The 17462-nt window shown below is 52.3% G+C and overlaps 6 protein-coding genes and 1 non-coding gene across 7 annotated transcripts; 4 read left to right on the forward strand and 3 right to left on the reverse strand.

Annotated features, from left to right (window-relative positions):
* Positions 1 to 723: 723 nt before the first annotated feature.
* Positions 724 to 1839, forward strand: N0V96_004228 (uncharacterized protein; the record flags this gene model as incomplete). Its single annotated transcript, XM_053188292.2, has 1 exon — positions 724 to 1839. The coding sequence occupies one exon, from the start codon at positions 724 to 726 to the stop codon at positions 1837 to 1839; it is 1116 nt and encodes a 371-aa protein (XP_053054254.2).
* A 45-nt stretch (positions 1840 to 1884) lies between these two features.
* On the forward strand, positions 1885 to 2529 carry N0V96_004229 (uncharacterized protein; the record flags this gene model as incomplete). Its single annotated transcript, XM_065757055.1, has 2 exons — positions 1885 to 2270; positions 2325 to 2529. 2 exons carry the CDS (start codon positions 1885 to 1887, stop codon positions 2527 to 2529), a joined length of 591 nt encoding a protein of 196 aa, XP_065614268.1.
* Positions 2530 to 2774: 245 nt separating this feature from the next.
* Positions 2775 to 3860, reverse strand: N0V96_004230 (uncharacterized protein; the record flags this gene model as incomplete). The annotated part of the gene is made up of 1 exon (XM_053188293.2): positions 2775 to 3860. One exon carries the CDS (start codon positions 3858 to 3860, stop codon positions 2775 to 2777), a length of 1086 nt encoding a protein of 361 aa, XP_053054255.2.
* A 1043-nt stretch (positions 3861 to 4903) lies between these two features.
* Positions 4904 to 6848, forward strand: N0V96_004231 (uncharacterized protein; the record flags this gene model as incomplete). The annotated part of the gene is made up of 2 exons (XM_065757056.1): positions 4904 to 5085; positions 6122 to 6848. 2 exons carry the CDS (start codon positions 4904 to 4906, stop codon positions 6846 to 6848), a joined length of 909 nt encoding a protein of 302 aa, XP_065614269.1.
* A 4481-nt stretch (positions 6849 to 11329) lies between these two features.
* N0V96_004232 (uncharacterized protein) lies at positions 11330 to 12610 on the forward strand (the record flags this gene model as incomplete). Its single annotated transcript, XM_053188296.2, has 1 exon — positions 11330 to 12610. The coding sequence occupies one exon, from the start codon at positions 11330 to 11332 to the stop codon at positions 12608 to 12610; it is 1281 nt and encodes a 426-aa protein (XP_053054258.1).
* Positions 12611 to 12911: 301 nt separating this feature from the next.
* N0V96_004233 lies at positions 12912 to 12978 on the reverse strand. Its single transcript has one exon. It is a non-coding gene; the product is annotated as a tRNA-Lys (tRNA).
* A 796-nt stretch (positions 12979 to 13774) lies between these two features.
* NST1 (Stress response protein nst1) lies at positions 13775 to 17388 on the reverse strand (the record flags this gene model as incomplete). Its single annotated transcript, XM_065757057.1, has 2 exons — positions 13775 to 17224; positions 17287 to 17388. The coding sequence occupies 2 exons, from the start codon at positions 17386 to 17388 to the stop codon at positions 13775 to 13777; spliced, it is 3552 nt and encodes a 1183-aa protein (XP_065614270.1).
* Positions 17389 to 17462: the final 74 nt, after the last annotated feature.

The raw sequence follows: 17462 nt of genomic DNA on the forward strand, positions 1-17462 counted from the left end.
TCTGCCGAACATTGCGTGTGGTGGGGGGGCCGATGTGGGAGCCGAAATTACGTCAAGCCTGGCGCCCCCGTCAAGTAGATATGCCCGACGGTTCGATCCAAATCCGAGTCCGTTTCCGTTCACGGCTCAGACTAGGTGTATTTTGTTGGGTTCTCAAGCCGGTAGGAGTTGCTATCTGGGGAGCTTCGTCGCTAACTACAAAACCGCATGCCGGTGGAAAGTAATACCACCGAGCGAGCACCACTCCAAGACACCCAACTCCATGTGAATAGGCACTTCGAACGGCAAGTGATTCGAATAAACCCAGAGTTGCATAACTCTTGTGCTGTAGCGATGCAGTGTATGTCGGATTTACTTACTGGAAGTGATTGGATGGCATGCACCCCATACTCACTGTCGTCCACATAACGAGCAACTTATTAACGGATACATAATGCCGAACACCTCAAAGCTTATAGCTGAAGCCGATTGGCTCATGAACCGGGACTACCGATACTTCAACACCCTTGTCCAGTGCCAGGATGGGAAATAGGCGTACACCTTGAGCACCTCAATGTGTTTTGACTCGTGTTCTTTGAATCGTCTAGACGTTCATAAACATGCGAGGTAACAACATTAGCAGTATTGAAATTTTGGGTGGCAGCATTCGATTGTGTCGATTATTTTGTATCATCCCGGTTTCTTCGTTTTTGATCGTGAAGATCCATTGACTTATTTTCGAGTATGGCGTTACTTCCTACCTCAGGAATACTGGTGGAAGCGGAAGAGTTCCGTGACTTCGGCGGCTGGATCTTGGACTCGCAGTTCGACTCGGAGATGGGATCACCATATCTCCTCGCTCACGGTAACGGCAAGCCAGTCACGGATGCAACGACTACCATATCGGCGGAAAAGGGCCGTTACAATATTTGGGTTCGAGCCAAGGACTGGGTTCCCACTCATCATCCTGGCCAATTTACACTCACTATCAACGGGAACACCCTCGACACAGTCTTCGGCAGGAATGGAAAAGATTGGTACTGGCAGTACGCTGGCATAGTAGATCTCCCAGGGGATGACACAAGACTGGTGCTACACGATTTGACCGGATTCTGCGGCCGTTGCGATGCCATCTTCTTCGGCAAGGGGAACGCATCGCCGCCCAACGGAATTGATGGAAAAGCGCGTGCCTGGCGGAGACGATTACGTGGGATACCTGATCAGCCTCTCGATTCGGGGTCATTCGATGTTGTTGTTGTCGGCGGAGGCATACCTGGCTGCACCGCCGCATTAGCAGCTGCACGATTGGGAGATCGCGTTGCCCTTATCCAAGACCGTCCTTACCTCGGTGGCAATGCCAGCGTAGAGATTGGACTCACTCCACGCGGTATGACCAACTCCATCATTCAAGAGCTTTCTCAACGCGACCTCGATGGTGACCTGGTTGCGAAGCAGCTGCTTGATGCAGAACCCAACGCGACAACGTTCATGGAGTACACTGTTTACGATGCCGCCCTCACCGATTCGCAGATAACATCGGTGAAGGCACGCCATGCCCGCACTGGAAAGGAGATTCGCCTTTCAGCTCCAGTCTTCATTGACTGCTCCGGCAAAGCCGTCCTTGGTATCTTTACTGGCGCAGAGACCCTTTTTGGTCAAGAGTCCAAGGCGATGTATGGCGAAAGCCTTGCACCTACAGAATCTGACGAGATGCATCACGGACACAGAGTCTTCTTTCGGACTCGAATGGGCGACAAGGTGGCCCCCTTTCCGTCTGTCCCATGGGCCACTGAGGTTGCTAAAGACTATTCGGATCTTCGGGGTCAGCTCAGTAAGCCCGGTCTTGAGAATGGCCCGTGACCTCTTGTTGTGCCCCCGAGTTTCATACCCGATCCAACCAACGATATGAAGATGAAGGGACCTCTCAACCACTTCTGGGAATACGGCCAATGGCTCGATCCATATACTAATGGTGAACACATTCGGGACCATCTCTTGCGCGCCATCTACGGGACATTTCACAACGTGAAGGAGATGGAACCTGAGACCTACGCGAATCTTGAGTTCGATTGGGTAGCGTTTGTCGCCGCCCAAGGAGAGTTCAAAAAGTACATGGGCGACCATATTCTTACAGAGACCGATATCCGCGATCATAGAATCTTCCCCGACGCCGTGGTGCAGAATGCGGGCGCCTTCTGTCTACATTACCCAGGCAACAAAAAGTACGACTTCCGTTTGCAAGCCTGGGAATGGGATGAGCGGGATAAAAAGCCCTACGACATCCCTTTCCGGTGTCTTTATTCGTCTAATATCTCGAACTTGATGATGGCTGGGAAACATATCAGCACTACGCACATTGGAGGATCCAACGCCAAGTTCATGGCCAATGGAGGATGTCACGCATTGGCAACGGCTGCCGCGGCGCACTTGTGCAAAGAGCACCAAACCAATCCTCGTGGTATTTATGAGAAACACCTTCCGGAGCTAAAGGCAACTATTATTCGCCAGGGCCAGGGCATCTGGGACCGAAAATCAGACAACAGGCTGTGATTTTTGTAAGACTTTCTGAAGCCCATCGATGTTTCTCATGAAAGATCTGTGGTCTTCAATTGGGCATCCTTCAGGAGGAGCATAGATAGGAGTATAGCTTTTCCCACAGGTATTTTCTGTCCTATAACCCACAGTCTTGTCGCTCTTACTAGAATATTGAGATGCGAATTGAGTTTTTGATTTATAAATGATACCTTTCCTCAGTACAATACCTGCAGAACCGGAAAGGGCCCTCTGCGGCAATACTACAACTTCTCATTGTGAACTCCATCAACTGCCTCCTTGAAATCCTCCAAAAACAACCACCTGCCCTGTTCGATCCAACCTTGGTCTGAAAAGTCATTTGCATAGTCCGGGAACGTTCGGACAATATCCCTCAAATGGTTATCGTGCGCAATTATAACAAGGGTATTTCCGCTTCCATCAGCGTCGATGATGCGGTCTACGGTCTCCTCGGCAGCATCTGGATTGCCAAATAGCATACCCGGGCGATGAACGCCGTAGAACGGTTTGGTCGAGTCTTCGTTCCGAAGGATGGGTTTGAAAAGTGCCCCAGGGCAAGGGATCTCACTGCCTGAATGAAACGGATGTGGCGATATCGAGTCGGGCAATGGATTGTATGCGGATGGCCTCATCTCGGCGCTATGATGGCAGGTGTCAGCGCCCATGAGGATGAAGCTGTCCGGGCCGGTCGTCACCCGCGCAATAGCGTTTACATGACCAACAGTATGGCCTGGCGCGTCCAAGATGTAGAAACTTCCGTCGCCGAAGTAATCGATGGCAGGGAACGAGCCGACTTTGATGGGTGACTCGGTGAAGTTCAGTTCACGGAGTTCGCGGCCGGCGAAATCAGAATCCAGGACTGGGGACCCTGGGTTCGTAGGGTAGCCTGGCGTCAGAATGTCCTTAAAACCCGGGCCGACTATCAGCGACGTGCTTTTGGGAAATCTGCTCGGATCGCCGATATGATCCCAGTGCCAATGGCTCCAGATGATGCTCTCGATTTCACCTGCTTCAACCCCGCCTTCTTCGAGGATCTCTCTTACGTCCTTGTCAACGCTGCACATCGTCCCGGTTTCTTTCATCCAGTTCTGAATAGGAGGTGAGAGATTTTCGAAGTCTTTGCGCACCCCGAGATCGAAGAGGACTTTGCGGCCAGTTGGTGGGTGCTCGACGAGGAAAACGTAGGAGGGACACGAAAGCCAAGAATGGCCTTTGATGGCGTGCGAAACCATGCTCGCCATGCTCACCACAATTTTGGACGTCGAATCGATGACCCTGACATTGACGGTCGAAGCGGACGGCGGTACGTGAAAGTTTGATAAAGGCATAGTGGCGTATTTCCGCTCCAATGGACGATTTTGGATATATTGCGGTCAAGGAAAACGAAAGGTTTTCGTGGTTGGTTATTGACCTTTTTCCTCGTTGAGCATATTGTTTAGGAGCACCCCAAGGCAAGAGTGAGAGGAATCCGGCACTCGGTACTCGGCGCACGGTAGTCTTGTCGGCACTAAAGAGCCTGCGTCCTCAAAGGTTCCAGAGTACAGGGAGTATCACGTCGTTGTGGGGATATAAACGACATGTGGAACATCAAGTCTAATCTCAAAGGAGTTACAGTTGGAAATGGTGCTCCATAACACAATGTCTGTTCGTACTGCTTTAGTAACTGGATCCGCTAATGGCATTGGCCGAGCCATAGCACTGCGCCTGGCGCAAGATGGTTTTCAAGTAGCGATTAACGATCTTGCCAGTCAAGAGGTCAAGTTGAGAGAGCTGCAGTATGAGCTTGAACTGAAAGGTCGACTCCTGAATTCCAGCTTTTCCTGCCTTCCATCAAACGTTAGCTGACAACTTGCAGGCGTGCGGACGGCTGTACTTACCGCAGACATAAGCAACGAGGACGATGTCGCAAACCTGATCCGAAACACATCAGAGATACTAGGTGGAGTTGATGTGAGTATAAATGAAGACGTCGATGTCAGAATCAGAGCTGAGCATGGTGGATGTGAAGGTGATGGTCGCAAACGCTGGCGTAATTCTCGTCAAACCGATCCTCGAAATAAGTGCCAGTGAATGGGACAAAGTGCAGGCTGTCAGTTGCCAGACCGGGAACTCTGCGGTGCACATTTTGACATGACATAGATCAATGTTCGGGGAGTCTTTTTATGCTACAAATATGCAGCTCAGGAGATGATCAAGCAGGGCCGAGGTGGGAAGTTAATCGGGGCTTGTTCTATCTCAGGATATCGACCAGTATGGCGAATCAGGGCTCTCTTGACGTGCAGCTGGGAAGTTGACGAGTCTACAGTCTCAATTCGCGCCAGCATACTCAGTCAGTAAGTGGGCTGTTCGGGGGCTCACCCAAGCTGTTGCTATGGACATGGCACAGCACGGCATCACGGTCAACGCATACTGCCCGGGCATGGTCCGTAGCGACATGTGGGAGACCATTGACACTAGCCTCACAACCAGAATGGGACTTCCCAAAGGTGCTGCGTTTGAGCAAGGTGTTGCGACTCGCATTGCGTCTAAGAAACCTCAGGTGCGTCTTGGTCCGTGACGATTGCGCCTCATGACAGCTGATCAAGGCGGAATGCAGACTCCTGAAGACGTCGCTGGCTTGGTAAGTTTTCTGGCAGGAAAAGACTCGGATCTGATCACCGGTCAGAGTTTGATCGTAGACGGTGGTGTGGTGTTTTCTTAAGCAACGTTTCCTTCAGTGAGGTACAGTTGGTACAGGAACACGCTCGTACAGCAGCGGACAGTTGGACAAAAGAGACACAGGGATTCATGGAAGTAGTAGGCGCTGGTATACCAATATTTGACGTGATTCACGGTCACTTGGACTTATCGCCCCTCTCATTTTTTGCCTTGTCTTAGTGAGAGTTAAGTCAACAAGTGTTATCATATGCAGTCTAAGGCGTGTTGTGTAACTTCAATTCTAGCTACCCTGGTCCTTACCTCCGTGCATGGACCGGATGAGCACGGTATCTCGCCGTCGCTAAAAGTAGTAAAAGTCCGAGGTGGGGATCCCGGCCGGAGTGAGACTTCGGTATCTGCCTCAATCAGAAATGCCCGAGCTACAAATAGAAAGGTTGGGCGGAGCGGTCATTATGTTAAACGTTAGGGAGTTGACTATCTCAAGCCTAGGAATTTTTCCCACAGCGATATTGAAGGGATTTTCGACATGAAGGCTCAGATCGCTGGCCTGGTAAGCTGATTTTGTGGCTCTGATGTCAGTGAACTTTCGTCCCTAATCAAAGTGCTCCCATGCAGGCGTTGGTCGCTGTGCTTCTGTACAAAGTTGCGACGTGGTGGTTCCATCCTCTACGAAAGTTTCCGGGGCCTAGATCGGCGTCATATAGCAATGCAAGTTCTAGCACTTCCCCAGTGCTGTGTGAGTGCTCATACATTTGAACATAGGCATTGTATTCGTGGAACTTTATGAGTGGTCGTCAGCCATATCGTCAACTTGAGCTGCACGAAAAGTACGGTGAGTTCTTCATGACCCATCTACTTACTCTGGGAGTACTCGCTCTGATTATTTCGTCATACCAGGGCCTGTCGTTCGCGTGGCTCCAAATGAATTAAGCTTCAGTTCGGCCTCATCATGGCAAGATATCTATGGCGTACGCAAAGGCGTCGACCCCTTCATTAAGAGTGAATTTTACGATGGGGGTAACTTCGCCGCGGAGGCCCTGTCTATCGTCAGTGAGCGGGATCCCAAGAAGCACGCAGAGATGCGCAGATATCTCGGTACCGCATTCTCCGACAGGTCTCTCAAGTCACAAGAACCGATGGTCGCCGAGTGTGTCGACCGCCTTATCGAGAAGATTGGAACGGTAGACGTAGGGACTCGAGTAACCGACATGGTCATGTGGTTCAACCTTGCCACCTTCGATATCATTGGAAGTCTGGCTTTTGGCAAGGACTTTGGTGGTGTTGACTCGGGAAAAGAGCACTTCTGGGTCTCGATCGTGACCAAAAGCTTGCGAATGGGGGCCCTCGCCGATTGCTTTCGCAGATTTCCGGCGCTCGCCGGCATTGCCCAGACAGTGTTTTCTAGTCTCATTGACAAGCTTCTCAAAGACAGTCGCACCCACCAAAAGTACACTATGGACTTGGTTCAAAGGTTTGACTACAAATACCACTTGGGCAAATGCCATCTAATTATTTTGCAACCCCGAGGCTCATTTTTTACTAGCCGCCTGGCCTCGCACTCGGACCGAGAAGACTTCCTCACGAAGATGATCGAAGCCCGTAATGAGGCGGCCATTTCGGACGCCCAAATTGCAGCACATTCTTCCGACTTCGTGTAAGTTGCCCCAATTCTCAACGGCCTTCCTGAAACTGATCCCTTATCTTTGTTCAGAATTGCCGGTAGCGAGACGACAGCCACTACCCTTTCTTGCATGACATACTACCTGTTAAAGAACCCAGAGATTCTGGCGCGGTTGCAGGATGAGGTGCGGTCAGCTTTTGTTAGCTACGAGGATATCACTGCGGCAACGGCGACTCCATTGAAGTATCTCAGAGCCGTGGCACAGGAGGCTATGCGCGTCTATCCTCCGCTTCCTTTCGCTCTTCCCCGTGTGGTACCCAACGGTGGCTGCACGGTTGATGGCCATTTCTTGCCAGGTGGAGTGCATACTTCCTTTCTTTCTTCACCCCATCCAGATTTGCCTTGGGAAGTCGTAGCTCATATGAGACCATCTCAAGACCACAGTTTCCACCAGTACTTTTGCAGCAAGTATGTCGTCTTCGAACTTCGACGAGCCATGGGAGTTCAGACCAGAACGGTGGCTCGCGGACAACCCGACGGATGACCTCGATGCAAGCCAGCCCTTTTCATATGGAACAAGATCATGCATGGGACGAAGGTTAGTTCCCGAAGAATGAAGTCTGAGGCATGTACTAATCACCAAACGTCGTAGTCTTGGCTGGATGGAAATCCACACAACCATGGCGAAGCTGGTCTATCGGTACGACTTGGAGCTCGCTGATGACAGTCTCGACTGGCACCGGGATTCAAGGATGCATACGTTGTGGGAGAAGCCTCGTCTGATGGTGAAGCTCAAGCCCCGTGTAATTTAATAGCAAGTTGGCAGCTAGAAATAAGTCTTTGCGGGGAAACTTCCGCCTGTTCACATTGTTTCGTCGTGTTCATGATGTTTCAGGATCTCCGAGAGCTACTAGCCCAAGACCAAGGCCTTTGGCTCCGACCACGCTTTGCACCGCGGACACTGTATTCCTCCAAATAAGGCACTACGTGGTTGATATATGGCGATACGCAGTAAAGTTGGAACTTAAAAGTGCGTGAAATAAAAAATATGTATCATGATTTATTCTCAGTCTGGCGCCTCTTGTAGCTCCTAGCAACCCTCCCAACGCTGAAGCGCACCGGCTGTGAAGGCGCTCGTTCATGTGACTTCAACTAAGATTTCCTCTGCGTAAAGCGGACCATGAGTGCGGGTTTCCACCACATCACATGCAGCTGGCTTTCTTGTTCCCAATTCAATTCTTTGTCAACCAGCTCTAATTCATACTTCCACAGCATCTTGGCCAAGATGAGGTTGATTTCCATGTATGCGAAGCTTGATAGTTGTATTAGCATAGAGTAGCTTGTAGGAAAGGGTACCTTGATGAGAGGTAAGGTCTGTTAGACTCACTTTTGTCCCAAGCAGCCCCGGGGGCCCATGGAAAATGGCTGGCTAGCCTCTCGGACATCGGCGGATTCTGCATCTAGCCAGCGTTCAGGCTTGAAGCTTTTCGGGTCAGAGAAGTACTCTTCGCTATGCGTCAGAGTCCACGCGTGCGTGAAGACCTCTGCCTATAGGCACCGTCATCAGATTTCATGCTTCTTGATTATGCTTTAGGCCACTTACACCAGCTGGGACATAGATATCACCAACTTTCATGCCTGGCGACAATCGTGGAAACCCCTGAGATCCCGGTGCGTACAGCCTAAGACCCTCGTTGATGACGGCCTGCAGGTATGGGAGCTGCCGAGCTGCAGTGGCATTAATCTCCTCGAATGAAGAGAATCTGTCCGTTATTTCCGCTCGGAGTCTTAGCAGGCACGCTGGATTTCGGAGCAGATAGTACGTTGCCGCGGCAAGAAATGTCGCAGTTGTCTCGCCACCCGCAATTCTGTGAAAATATAATTAGCAAGACTTCGAGTGATCCCCACAGGATCTTTAAGTGCTAGAACGTACGTCAAAGTTGACACATGGGCTGTCATCTCTTCTTTACTGATAGCTCCCACTTCGTAACTCTTAACAACGGTGGACAAGAAGTCGTTGCGATTCGACTTTGTGGATAGACGTCTGCAGTGCCAGAATTAATAACTTTGCAATAGCGAGCTGCGACCGAGCATGATTTTAATGCCTTACTCTTCAACCTTTCTCCGGCTATACTGGGAATTCTGATTTTGAACAGCCAAAGTTGACGGGAAGAGAACGCGGGCTACTCTAGCCACAAACGGTAGGCGGCGGAGGTTGTCAATCAGTGTGATGAAGTATAGATGGCTCACTATAATCTCCGACCAACTGTGTGGCTTTCCTATCATCCGAGGTGGTCAATGATATGATTCTCCGCTCAGCCACCTCCCAGCCAAAGCATTGTGCTTGAAACTCTCTCAAGTTCGCGCCAAACTTACCAGCTTTGACGCTGTGAAAGGATTCGCCAAACGCCATCTCACCCAACGAGTCAAAAGCAATCATTTCAAACCACTTAGTCATATTGAGACCCTCGGACTGGAAGACGTCTTCTCCAAGCCGATGTACAAATGCGTCGACTGTCTTGGTAATAATGTCTTCTTGATCCAGCAACATCTTTGTAGAGAAGGCAGCAGAGAGCATTTTGCGCATTTTACCGTGCTTATGAGGATCACGCTCACTTCCGATACATAGAGACTTGAAGCCTGCGCCGTAGATATCGTAAAACTCGCTTTTGACCACCGGTGCTGCGCCTGTGGTTCGGTGGCCGTAAATTGCCTTCCACGACTCCGCTGAAGCGAAGGAGAGTTCGTTGGGAGAGACTCTGACCACAGGTCCTGGTGGAATTTAGTTTGGGGGATCGTATTCAAGGCTGAGGTGTGAAAGTAACCCTTACCATGTTTGCGATGCTGCTCTTGGATGGCGTAGTGGAAGCGGCCAGTCTGAGAGTGATAGATTCGCCAGATCTATGGAGAGAAACTTGAGCATTGCAAGCCAAACATACAGTTAATGTGCACTCACCAGACTGCATCTTCCTAATAGCGGTCCTGGGAACGCGGCAAGCTTATGGAAATACGCATTGTGAATGCCGGCTATCAAGAGATACAAGACGACCTAGGTACGTTAGTCATGAGTGCCAGTAAAGCTGGGTATGTCAACCAAAGCAGCCCTTACGAGACACAATGATAAAACGGCAGCCTTTGCCACGGTCAATTGTATAATTCCCGGTTGAAGAAGGCGCAAGCACTCTTTGAGTGAAATGACTCGATCGAGCATCGCGTCTCTACTCTTGAGCATTCGCCACTATGCTTGACGTGTTTTCTGGCAACTCAGCCAGCTAGATATTGCTGTAAAACTCACAGACCTTACTATTCGTTTTCCGTGTCACCTAGCAAAGGTTTGCGTTGTAGCTTTCACGGGCCCAAAAGACATGTTGGGAGGACAGCGCAGGACTTCGTCTCATCGGCCACTTTCCCCTTCAGGAATGAGGTTTCCAACCATCACCACGCTAAGCCGTTTTCAGTAAATCCCGAGAAATGCATGGAACAGCAAAACTGCTTACACCAGAAACAAGTCAAGCACCGAGCATGACTTTTGATATAAAATAAATCAATATTCGACAGCTCTTAATGGCCGCAAGAGTTCAATCTTCTGCGTTTGAGTGCGGCTCAGTGTGAGTCTCATCAGCGCGATAGCTTGGCCGCCAGTTTTAAGACAAGTTACATGACAGTTCTCAAGTGAGAAATGTCATGATCCGGAACCAGGAGTCGAAAAGATCAGTGCTCGCTTGTTGGTAAATTTGTCCGAGTTATAAGCTCTCAACGCCTGCTTACCTGTACTCCAGTTATACTTTGTAGACATTATCATATCTGGGTTGATGGTCATTAGTGTGACCACGGCAAAATTGCCCAAGCGTTGCGCCACAAATTGGCTCTGACAAGCTTTTATGATGCTGCCAAATTTTCGCTTTCCGAGGCAATCTTTCACAAAAACAGGTTTCTTTTCATCCATAACTCATAAAAAGACCGGCCAAAATTGCCTCGCAGGCACAGCAGTGGCGGAAACCCGTACGAATGAACCGCGCCTCAACACGAACCTCCTCCGCATCAACGCCCCAACGGTGTGTGCGATCCGGAAAACTGTCTGCGTTTGGCAGTAAGCTCGTGGTTCACGTCAAGAGCGGCAACATCCAATCTTTTCCATCTCAACAATCTCCCTCGGCTATGTCGTATGGGTGCGGCAATGCACCCGGGTGGGACCACTTGATTGGGGGAGCCGTGCATGAACCCGACTTGACGACTTCAGATAAGTTCCCCGGGGGACCATCACGAACCGTGAACGCCACGTTCTCGCAAGACATCCGCATTGCGGGTAGCTTTCCCTCCGACGGGTTCACTGCCGCGGACCGTTATTGAGATGGATTAGCTTCTACCGAAGCAAAACCCGTATAAATCAGCTTGAACACCTGTTGTCTGGCTGATGAGAGGCTTATTGACAGTTTCTATCAGTAAGATAATTTCAGCATATTTTCTGGTTGTATCTCAGGGAAAGAGTCTCACACACCGCAACTCGAACTGCACATCATGTCACTCAGTGTCACAACCGCACACGACGAAGTCGCTGGCATTTCTCCCATCCCTCACCTCGACATCAAAGCACCTAGCGTCGCACAAGACGACACACGAGCAACACCGCCTTCGAACGATGGGTACCTCCGTTTCAACCCAGTCATCGTCATGCTCATCGGCTACCTCGAACAAGTCATCCCAGGAGGCCTAGACTCCGCAGTCCGCTCCGCCCGCGAAAAGAACCCAGCCTTCATGTCAAAACTAGCCATCAAAGACGCCCACTCCTTCCTGACTTTCGCAAACGACCTCCTGAAATGGGTACCCCGCGAGAGCTTCGAAGGCAAAGACATCTACGACATCCTCTGCACATTCTACTTCGTCCTAGACCAACCCCCTCTCCGCAAGCTCCAGACCCCGATCCGTCCCGACTCTGAAGGCCTTACCTGGCTATCCTCCTGGATTGTTGTATACGCCCAACTCGTAGGCCAATTCCTAGACACACCCGCCTCCATCACCGCCTCCTCCCTACAATCCTTCAAGAACTCACCCCCGTACCGCTTCCACGAAGCAGAAATTCCAAAAGGCGGCTTCCGCACCTTCAACGCCTTCTTCACCCGCCGCCTCAAACCAGGCCTCCGACGAATCGCCTCCCCCGACGACGACAGCGTCATAGTCTACCCAGCAGACTGCACCTACGACAACTCCATCGCCAATCAAAGCGTGGCCAGAATCAGCCCCCACGGCTCCGTCGAGATCAAAAACGTCCGCTGGCCGATCAGCATGCTCCTCCAGGGCAGCGAGCACGCCTCCGACTTTGACGGCGGCATCTGGATGCACGCGTTCCTGAATACCACAAACTACCACCGCCAACACGCGCCAGTGTCGGGCACGGTGCTGGAAGCCAAGAATATCCAGGGCATGGCGCACCTCGAGGCTGATACTGTAGGCGGCGGACAGGTCCGCATGATGGGCGGGGCGGACGCTTCGGAGAACCCGGGGTATCAGTTCCTTCAGACGAGGGGGTTGGTCGTGATTGAGAATCCTGTGCTCGGCAAAGTTGCGTTCTTGCCCATCGGGATGGCCATGGTCTCGTCTGTGGACTTATTTGTCGCAGAGGGGGATGTAGTGAGGAAGGGGGACGAGGTTTCGTGTTTCCGGTTTGGGGGGTCGGATGTCATTTGCATTTTCCAGGAAAAGGCTGGTTTGAGGGTTGAGGATTTCGTTCCGACGAGTGGTGAGTTTTCAAAGTATGGGAGTATCTTGGCAAGAGCGCCGACGGGAGGTTCACGCACGTGAGTCAGGCTTTCCAAGAAAAAGAAAAGTCATCTACCGTCTAGATATGTACTGGGATCGTTTCCTTCAAGATCTTGCTCTAGGCTGGCACCTAGAGCTGACAGACGTAAGGAAAGCTGCTCAACTTCACGATGCTTGGGACTAGGAGTTCTTGATTCGAACACATCACAGCCATGGAATTAGAGACAAAACAAACAGAACATAATCAAAAAGAGAAGTTGCGTCAATCGCTGACGGGAATTGAGCCCGACGTGGCTGGTGATTGTTAGTGACATGTTCTAGAGAACATCAGGGATGTATAGGAAGCAGCTTACGGGTCGAACCCACAACCTTGAGATTAAGAGTCTCACGCTCTACCGATTGAGCTAGCCGGGCAACCGGCGCATATACTGGGGTTGTTGAGTTCCTCGGGCCCAGAATGGCTTCATGTTCTGAGGTTTGCCAATTTATGCTTCTGTTAGAGTGGGGAGGATAGAAAAGAATTCAGGAAACCCCCCGTTGTGGGTGTAGTAGGGTGGGACACTACAACAAAGCGCGCATCGTGATGGATGTGGGGAGTGGATGTCTTCAGGGTTGGGTTATGTTCAATATTAGCTTAGATTTAGCGTGCTTTCAGCAAAGTGGTTCACTCGCAAGTTGAATGGATCCCAGAACCATTTCCAGTGGGGGAGGCTCATCTCCCTCTCTTTCATTTATCGGCAACGTTGTCATAAGGTAGCGTTCACAAACAGCACAGTCATGTTACTCAACGATAAGACCACGAACGAGAGCATGCTGAAAGAACGCAGATAGTCTCTATTAGCCGCTACGCAGGCACTCAAGGCCGTGCGGAGGATGCTCGCTTAGAAGGGAATCGCCCTCCATGCGCTAGCTATCCGGGCAACCCCAAAGAAGGGATTCGATTACTGAGTTTTGAGAAAAAAGAAGAGTCCCATCGTTCACCGACCCAAATGTCCCCCTCAAACACCCATGGTCAAGGCCACTCAAGGCTCGGGTTGGCCTGCTAGCCTTCCTGTCCTAATCCTAGCGAGAACTGCCTCTAGTGGCCCTGTTGATGCATCCGTTCTGCATGGCGCGGAACATGACGCGACGGTGAAGTGCATCGGTCGAGGATGCAGAGCTCTCAGATGAGGCAACGAGCCTGGAACTCTCGCCAGACGGACCACTCTAGTGTCCTCTAGCCAAGAACGCAGGTGCGCCGCTGCCGATGATGGGGCTTCCGATCTCGCCAGGTGCACCTACGGGCCTGTGGGCAGGATACGCCATGTCATTGAACTCGGGCACCCATCGCATTGAGTGCTGCCCTGGGCCGTTTGCGTCCCATTGGACCTCAAAGGTGCCTCCGCCATTCTGCAGGTTGCCTTCCGTTTCGGCGAGAGCCAACAGATCATCTTCAGGGATAGACTCAGTCCTACTGAGCTGGTCAACCTCTGCCTTCACAGCTGCTAGATCAACAAAGGACTCTGAGCTCTCGGGGTTGCGGGCTTGCAGTTCCTTGCAGGCGCGACACAGCATGAGCCGAATCGTCACCGAACGAGGATTTCCAGCCGTACGGATCGGGCCCAGCGAAGGGATAGGGGGCATCATAGTAGGGCTTCCCCAGGTCGAGTTGCCCACTCCGGGGGCCACGGCGTATGACATTGGTGAGGGACCCCATAAGCTATTGTTGATGCTAGAGAAACTATTGTCGAATGGCAGTGGAAAGGCTGACCGCTGCACCTGGTTACGGTGCCTAGCCGCATTGATTGCCGCGCTCATCGGGTCCGATGCATCATCTACCAGGACGCTACTGCCAAGATGCTGTTGGTTTGTGAAGTCCTCTGATGGCTCATTTCGATGTCCCTGAACCACACTACCTGGTCGTCCAATGGGTGCTGGCCTGCCGATGGGTTGCGTTGGAATTGGCGAGGAAGCTGGGTCGAAGCTGCCGGAATGTTGTCTCGAATGTGATCCAGGTCCTGGTGCCATATTTTGCATATGGTCACCCATGGGCTGTGAGAATCCAGGAGGTGGGCCGGGCATGAAGCCACGCCCAGCTGGCCCATTAAGACCTGGCGGGCCGGCCATCATGCCTAGAGGGGGAGGAGGTCTGCCGAACCCGGCAATACCAGGCGGACCAAATATATTTGGGTCGGGCAGGCGATTTCCCAGGCCTGGCGGCGGATTGAAGCCGGGTGGAGGCATGCTCATAGGCATACCAAAAGGGCCAGGCTGCATCGGACCTTTCATGTTTGAAGGTGATATGGAATCAGGATGGGGTAGCGAGTTTACGGTCGCTACGCTAGTCTTCCTTGAACCGATCGGCCCAGGACTCATGTGGCCAGGTGTCGCAGGGTGTGGCGATGGGTTCTGGCTGGCAATAGAGCCTGACCGCGAGGCTTGGGATTCAGGCAGGCTGGTGTCCAGGGGCTGAGAGGCATGCTTGGGACGGATTGGTGTCGGAGCTTGGGGAAGAGCCGGCGTTGCAACGGGTATCTTGGGGGACGCATAGGATGCTGGGTTGGACGGATGTGTCGGGATCGGTACTGGGTGTTGCGATAGTCGCCGGCCTGATGTGGGAATAGGAATAGGAGCAGCAGCAACCGTGGCAGCTTTTTGGACAGCCTTTTCCTCCTGCTTGATGCGATCCTTGCTTTCCTTCTCAGCCTTGGCCTTGGCCTCCTTGTCGCGCTTGGCCTGTTCCTGCTTCTCTTTGCGCTCACGGAGCTCCTTGTCCTTCTGGTCTCGGGTTTCCTTTTCGCGCAATCGTGCTTCTTCCTTGAGCTTCTGGGTCTTCTCGCGAGATTCGCGCGCTTTGCGTTCTTGCTCCGCGCGCTTCTCTTGCTGTTCCTGGAGTCGACGTTGCCGATCGGTCTCTTTGCGAAGGCGTTCTTCTTCTTCGAGTCGCTTCTGCTCTTCCTTCTTTCGACGTTTCTCCTCCGCTCTCGATCTCTGCTCTTCTGCCTTCCGCCGCTGCTCCTCGAGTCGAGCGGCCTCCTCTGCGGCCTTCTCAGCCTCCTTCCGCGCCTTCTCCTCGGCCTGTTGCTGCTTCTTTAGCGCGGCCTTGTCCTTGCGCTTCTGGTTCTCCTTGGCTTTCTTAGCCTTCTTCTGAGCGTTTTGCCGGTTTTCCTCCTCGAGCTCCTCGATGAGCTGTTGCTGGCGTTGCTTGGCGACCATGTCTCGATAGGCTGTCAGGACCCGTTGCTCAAACATTCGAGCGGCGAATATTTGGAACATGCGACGACCCTCTTCCATGCGCTGTTCCTCGGTCATCGTGTCCTGATGATGACAACAGTAATGCTCAGTACTCGAGTGTTTATGGTCATATGTGTATTGAGAGGAGCTCACTTCTTCATCCTCGTATTCCTCTTCTTGACTGTCATCATAGTCCTCATCCTCCTCCTCGTCTTCGTCGTCATAGTCGTCTTCGGGAGGAGGATGGTTATGATTCGAGTAAGAGCCGTTGGCGGGATGAGCGTAGCCGCGAGAAAAGTGCTCCTTGGCGTCCTCTTCTCGGGCCATGCGGCGCTCGGCGAGCTGCTCCATCATTTCGATGAAACGCTTGCCGTCGTTTTTGAGGAGGTCATCCGCAACGGTGAGTATGCCGCCTAAGTCCATGTTACCATATCTGCAGAGTAGGGAGTCCAGAAGCTGCATACCCTTGACTTGCAGGCTGTTCCCAAACGTCAAGAAGTCGGCAACGTCTCGATCGTGAGGGTGAGTATCTTCGGGGGGTTCGTCTTCGTCGCTGTACTCGTCGTCTTCTTCGTCTTCCTCTTCTTCCTCCTCCTCCTCAAGATCCTCGTCCTCGTCGCTGTACTCCTCCTCTGGCTCGTCCTCGTCGTCATCGTCGCCCACATGTTCCACTATACGGCCACGTGACGGCGGTTGGCCTGTGTAGGATGACGGAATGCGTGAAGGTCGCAAGGGGAATTCGCGGTGAGGGGGCAGAATATGCGGCCCTTCACCGTTGTTCGCAAAGGTCTCGAGCTCCTCATAGTAAGCGTCGTACAGGCCTTCGAGTTCCTCCTCAATAGCGGTGCGCTTCCTGCCGCAAACAGTACAGCTGCATGTATGCTTTTGCTGCTCCTTCATCTTTTTCAGGACGGCGTCCTTCTCGACCTTGACTAGTGACTTGCGCTCATCTTCGCCGAGACCTAGCCAGAACTCTTTGATGCGTTCCCGCTCCTCCTGCGAGCTGGTGTTCCAGATCTTATCCTTAGAGATACCAGGGCCACGGGGCGTCAATGGCGAGTGGGAGTGAGAATGAGGAAACGGAACGCTGTCATACTGATTGTTGGCCAGCTGCGGGTTCTTTCCGTTCTTCTTCTTCTTCTTTTTGGACTTTTTGGACTTGGTCGCGGAGAAGCCGTTAGCATGTGGCCGGTCGTCGGTAGAGTGATGGTCTTCGGGCTCGTCGTCGCTGGACTCCTGATCCTCGTCATCTTGGGCAACCTGAGGTTTGGACGCGGGCGCGCCAGGAGCAGGACTCGGGCGTCGTCCGTTTGGCGGTTGTACGGCGGCCTGCTCGGCAGCAGCTTTGGCAGCAGCCTTTGCCCGACGCTTCTGCTTCTTGCGATTCACAGTAGGGGCTGAGGGGTCAGCACCGTTGGTGTCGAGGGTCTGAACGCTGGGCGCCTTTGCCGACGAGGTCGGGGTGGAGGGTTGAGAGGGTTCGGCGGAGGGGGGCCTTTCGGGACGGTGATAATCTTGGAGCCATCCTTGTTTGTGTATCTCGCGGTGGACTTTGTATTGGGTGACGCTGGCGCCTGAGCTGCCGGCTGGCGGTGGTTGGCCGGCATTTCGAGTCTCTGCTACGAAGCAAGCGACGTCGATGTCATAGAGAGGGATAGATGAAGGGTGGGTTGTGGTTGTG

The sequence above is a fragment of the Colletotrichum fioriniae genome (genome assembly GCF_027942845.1).
Source record: "Colletotrichum fioriniae strain IMI 355084 chromosome Unknown scaffold_4, whole genome shotgun sequence".
Classification (NCBI taxonomy): domain Eukaryota; kingdom Fungi; phylum Ascomycota; class Sordariomycetes; order Glomerellales; family Glomerellaceae; genus Colletotrichum; species Colletotrichum fioriniae.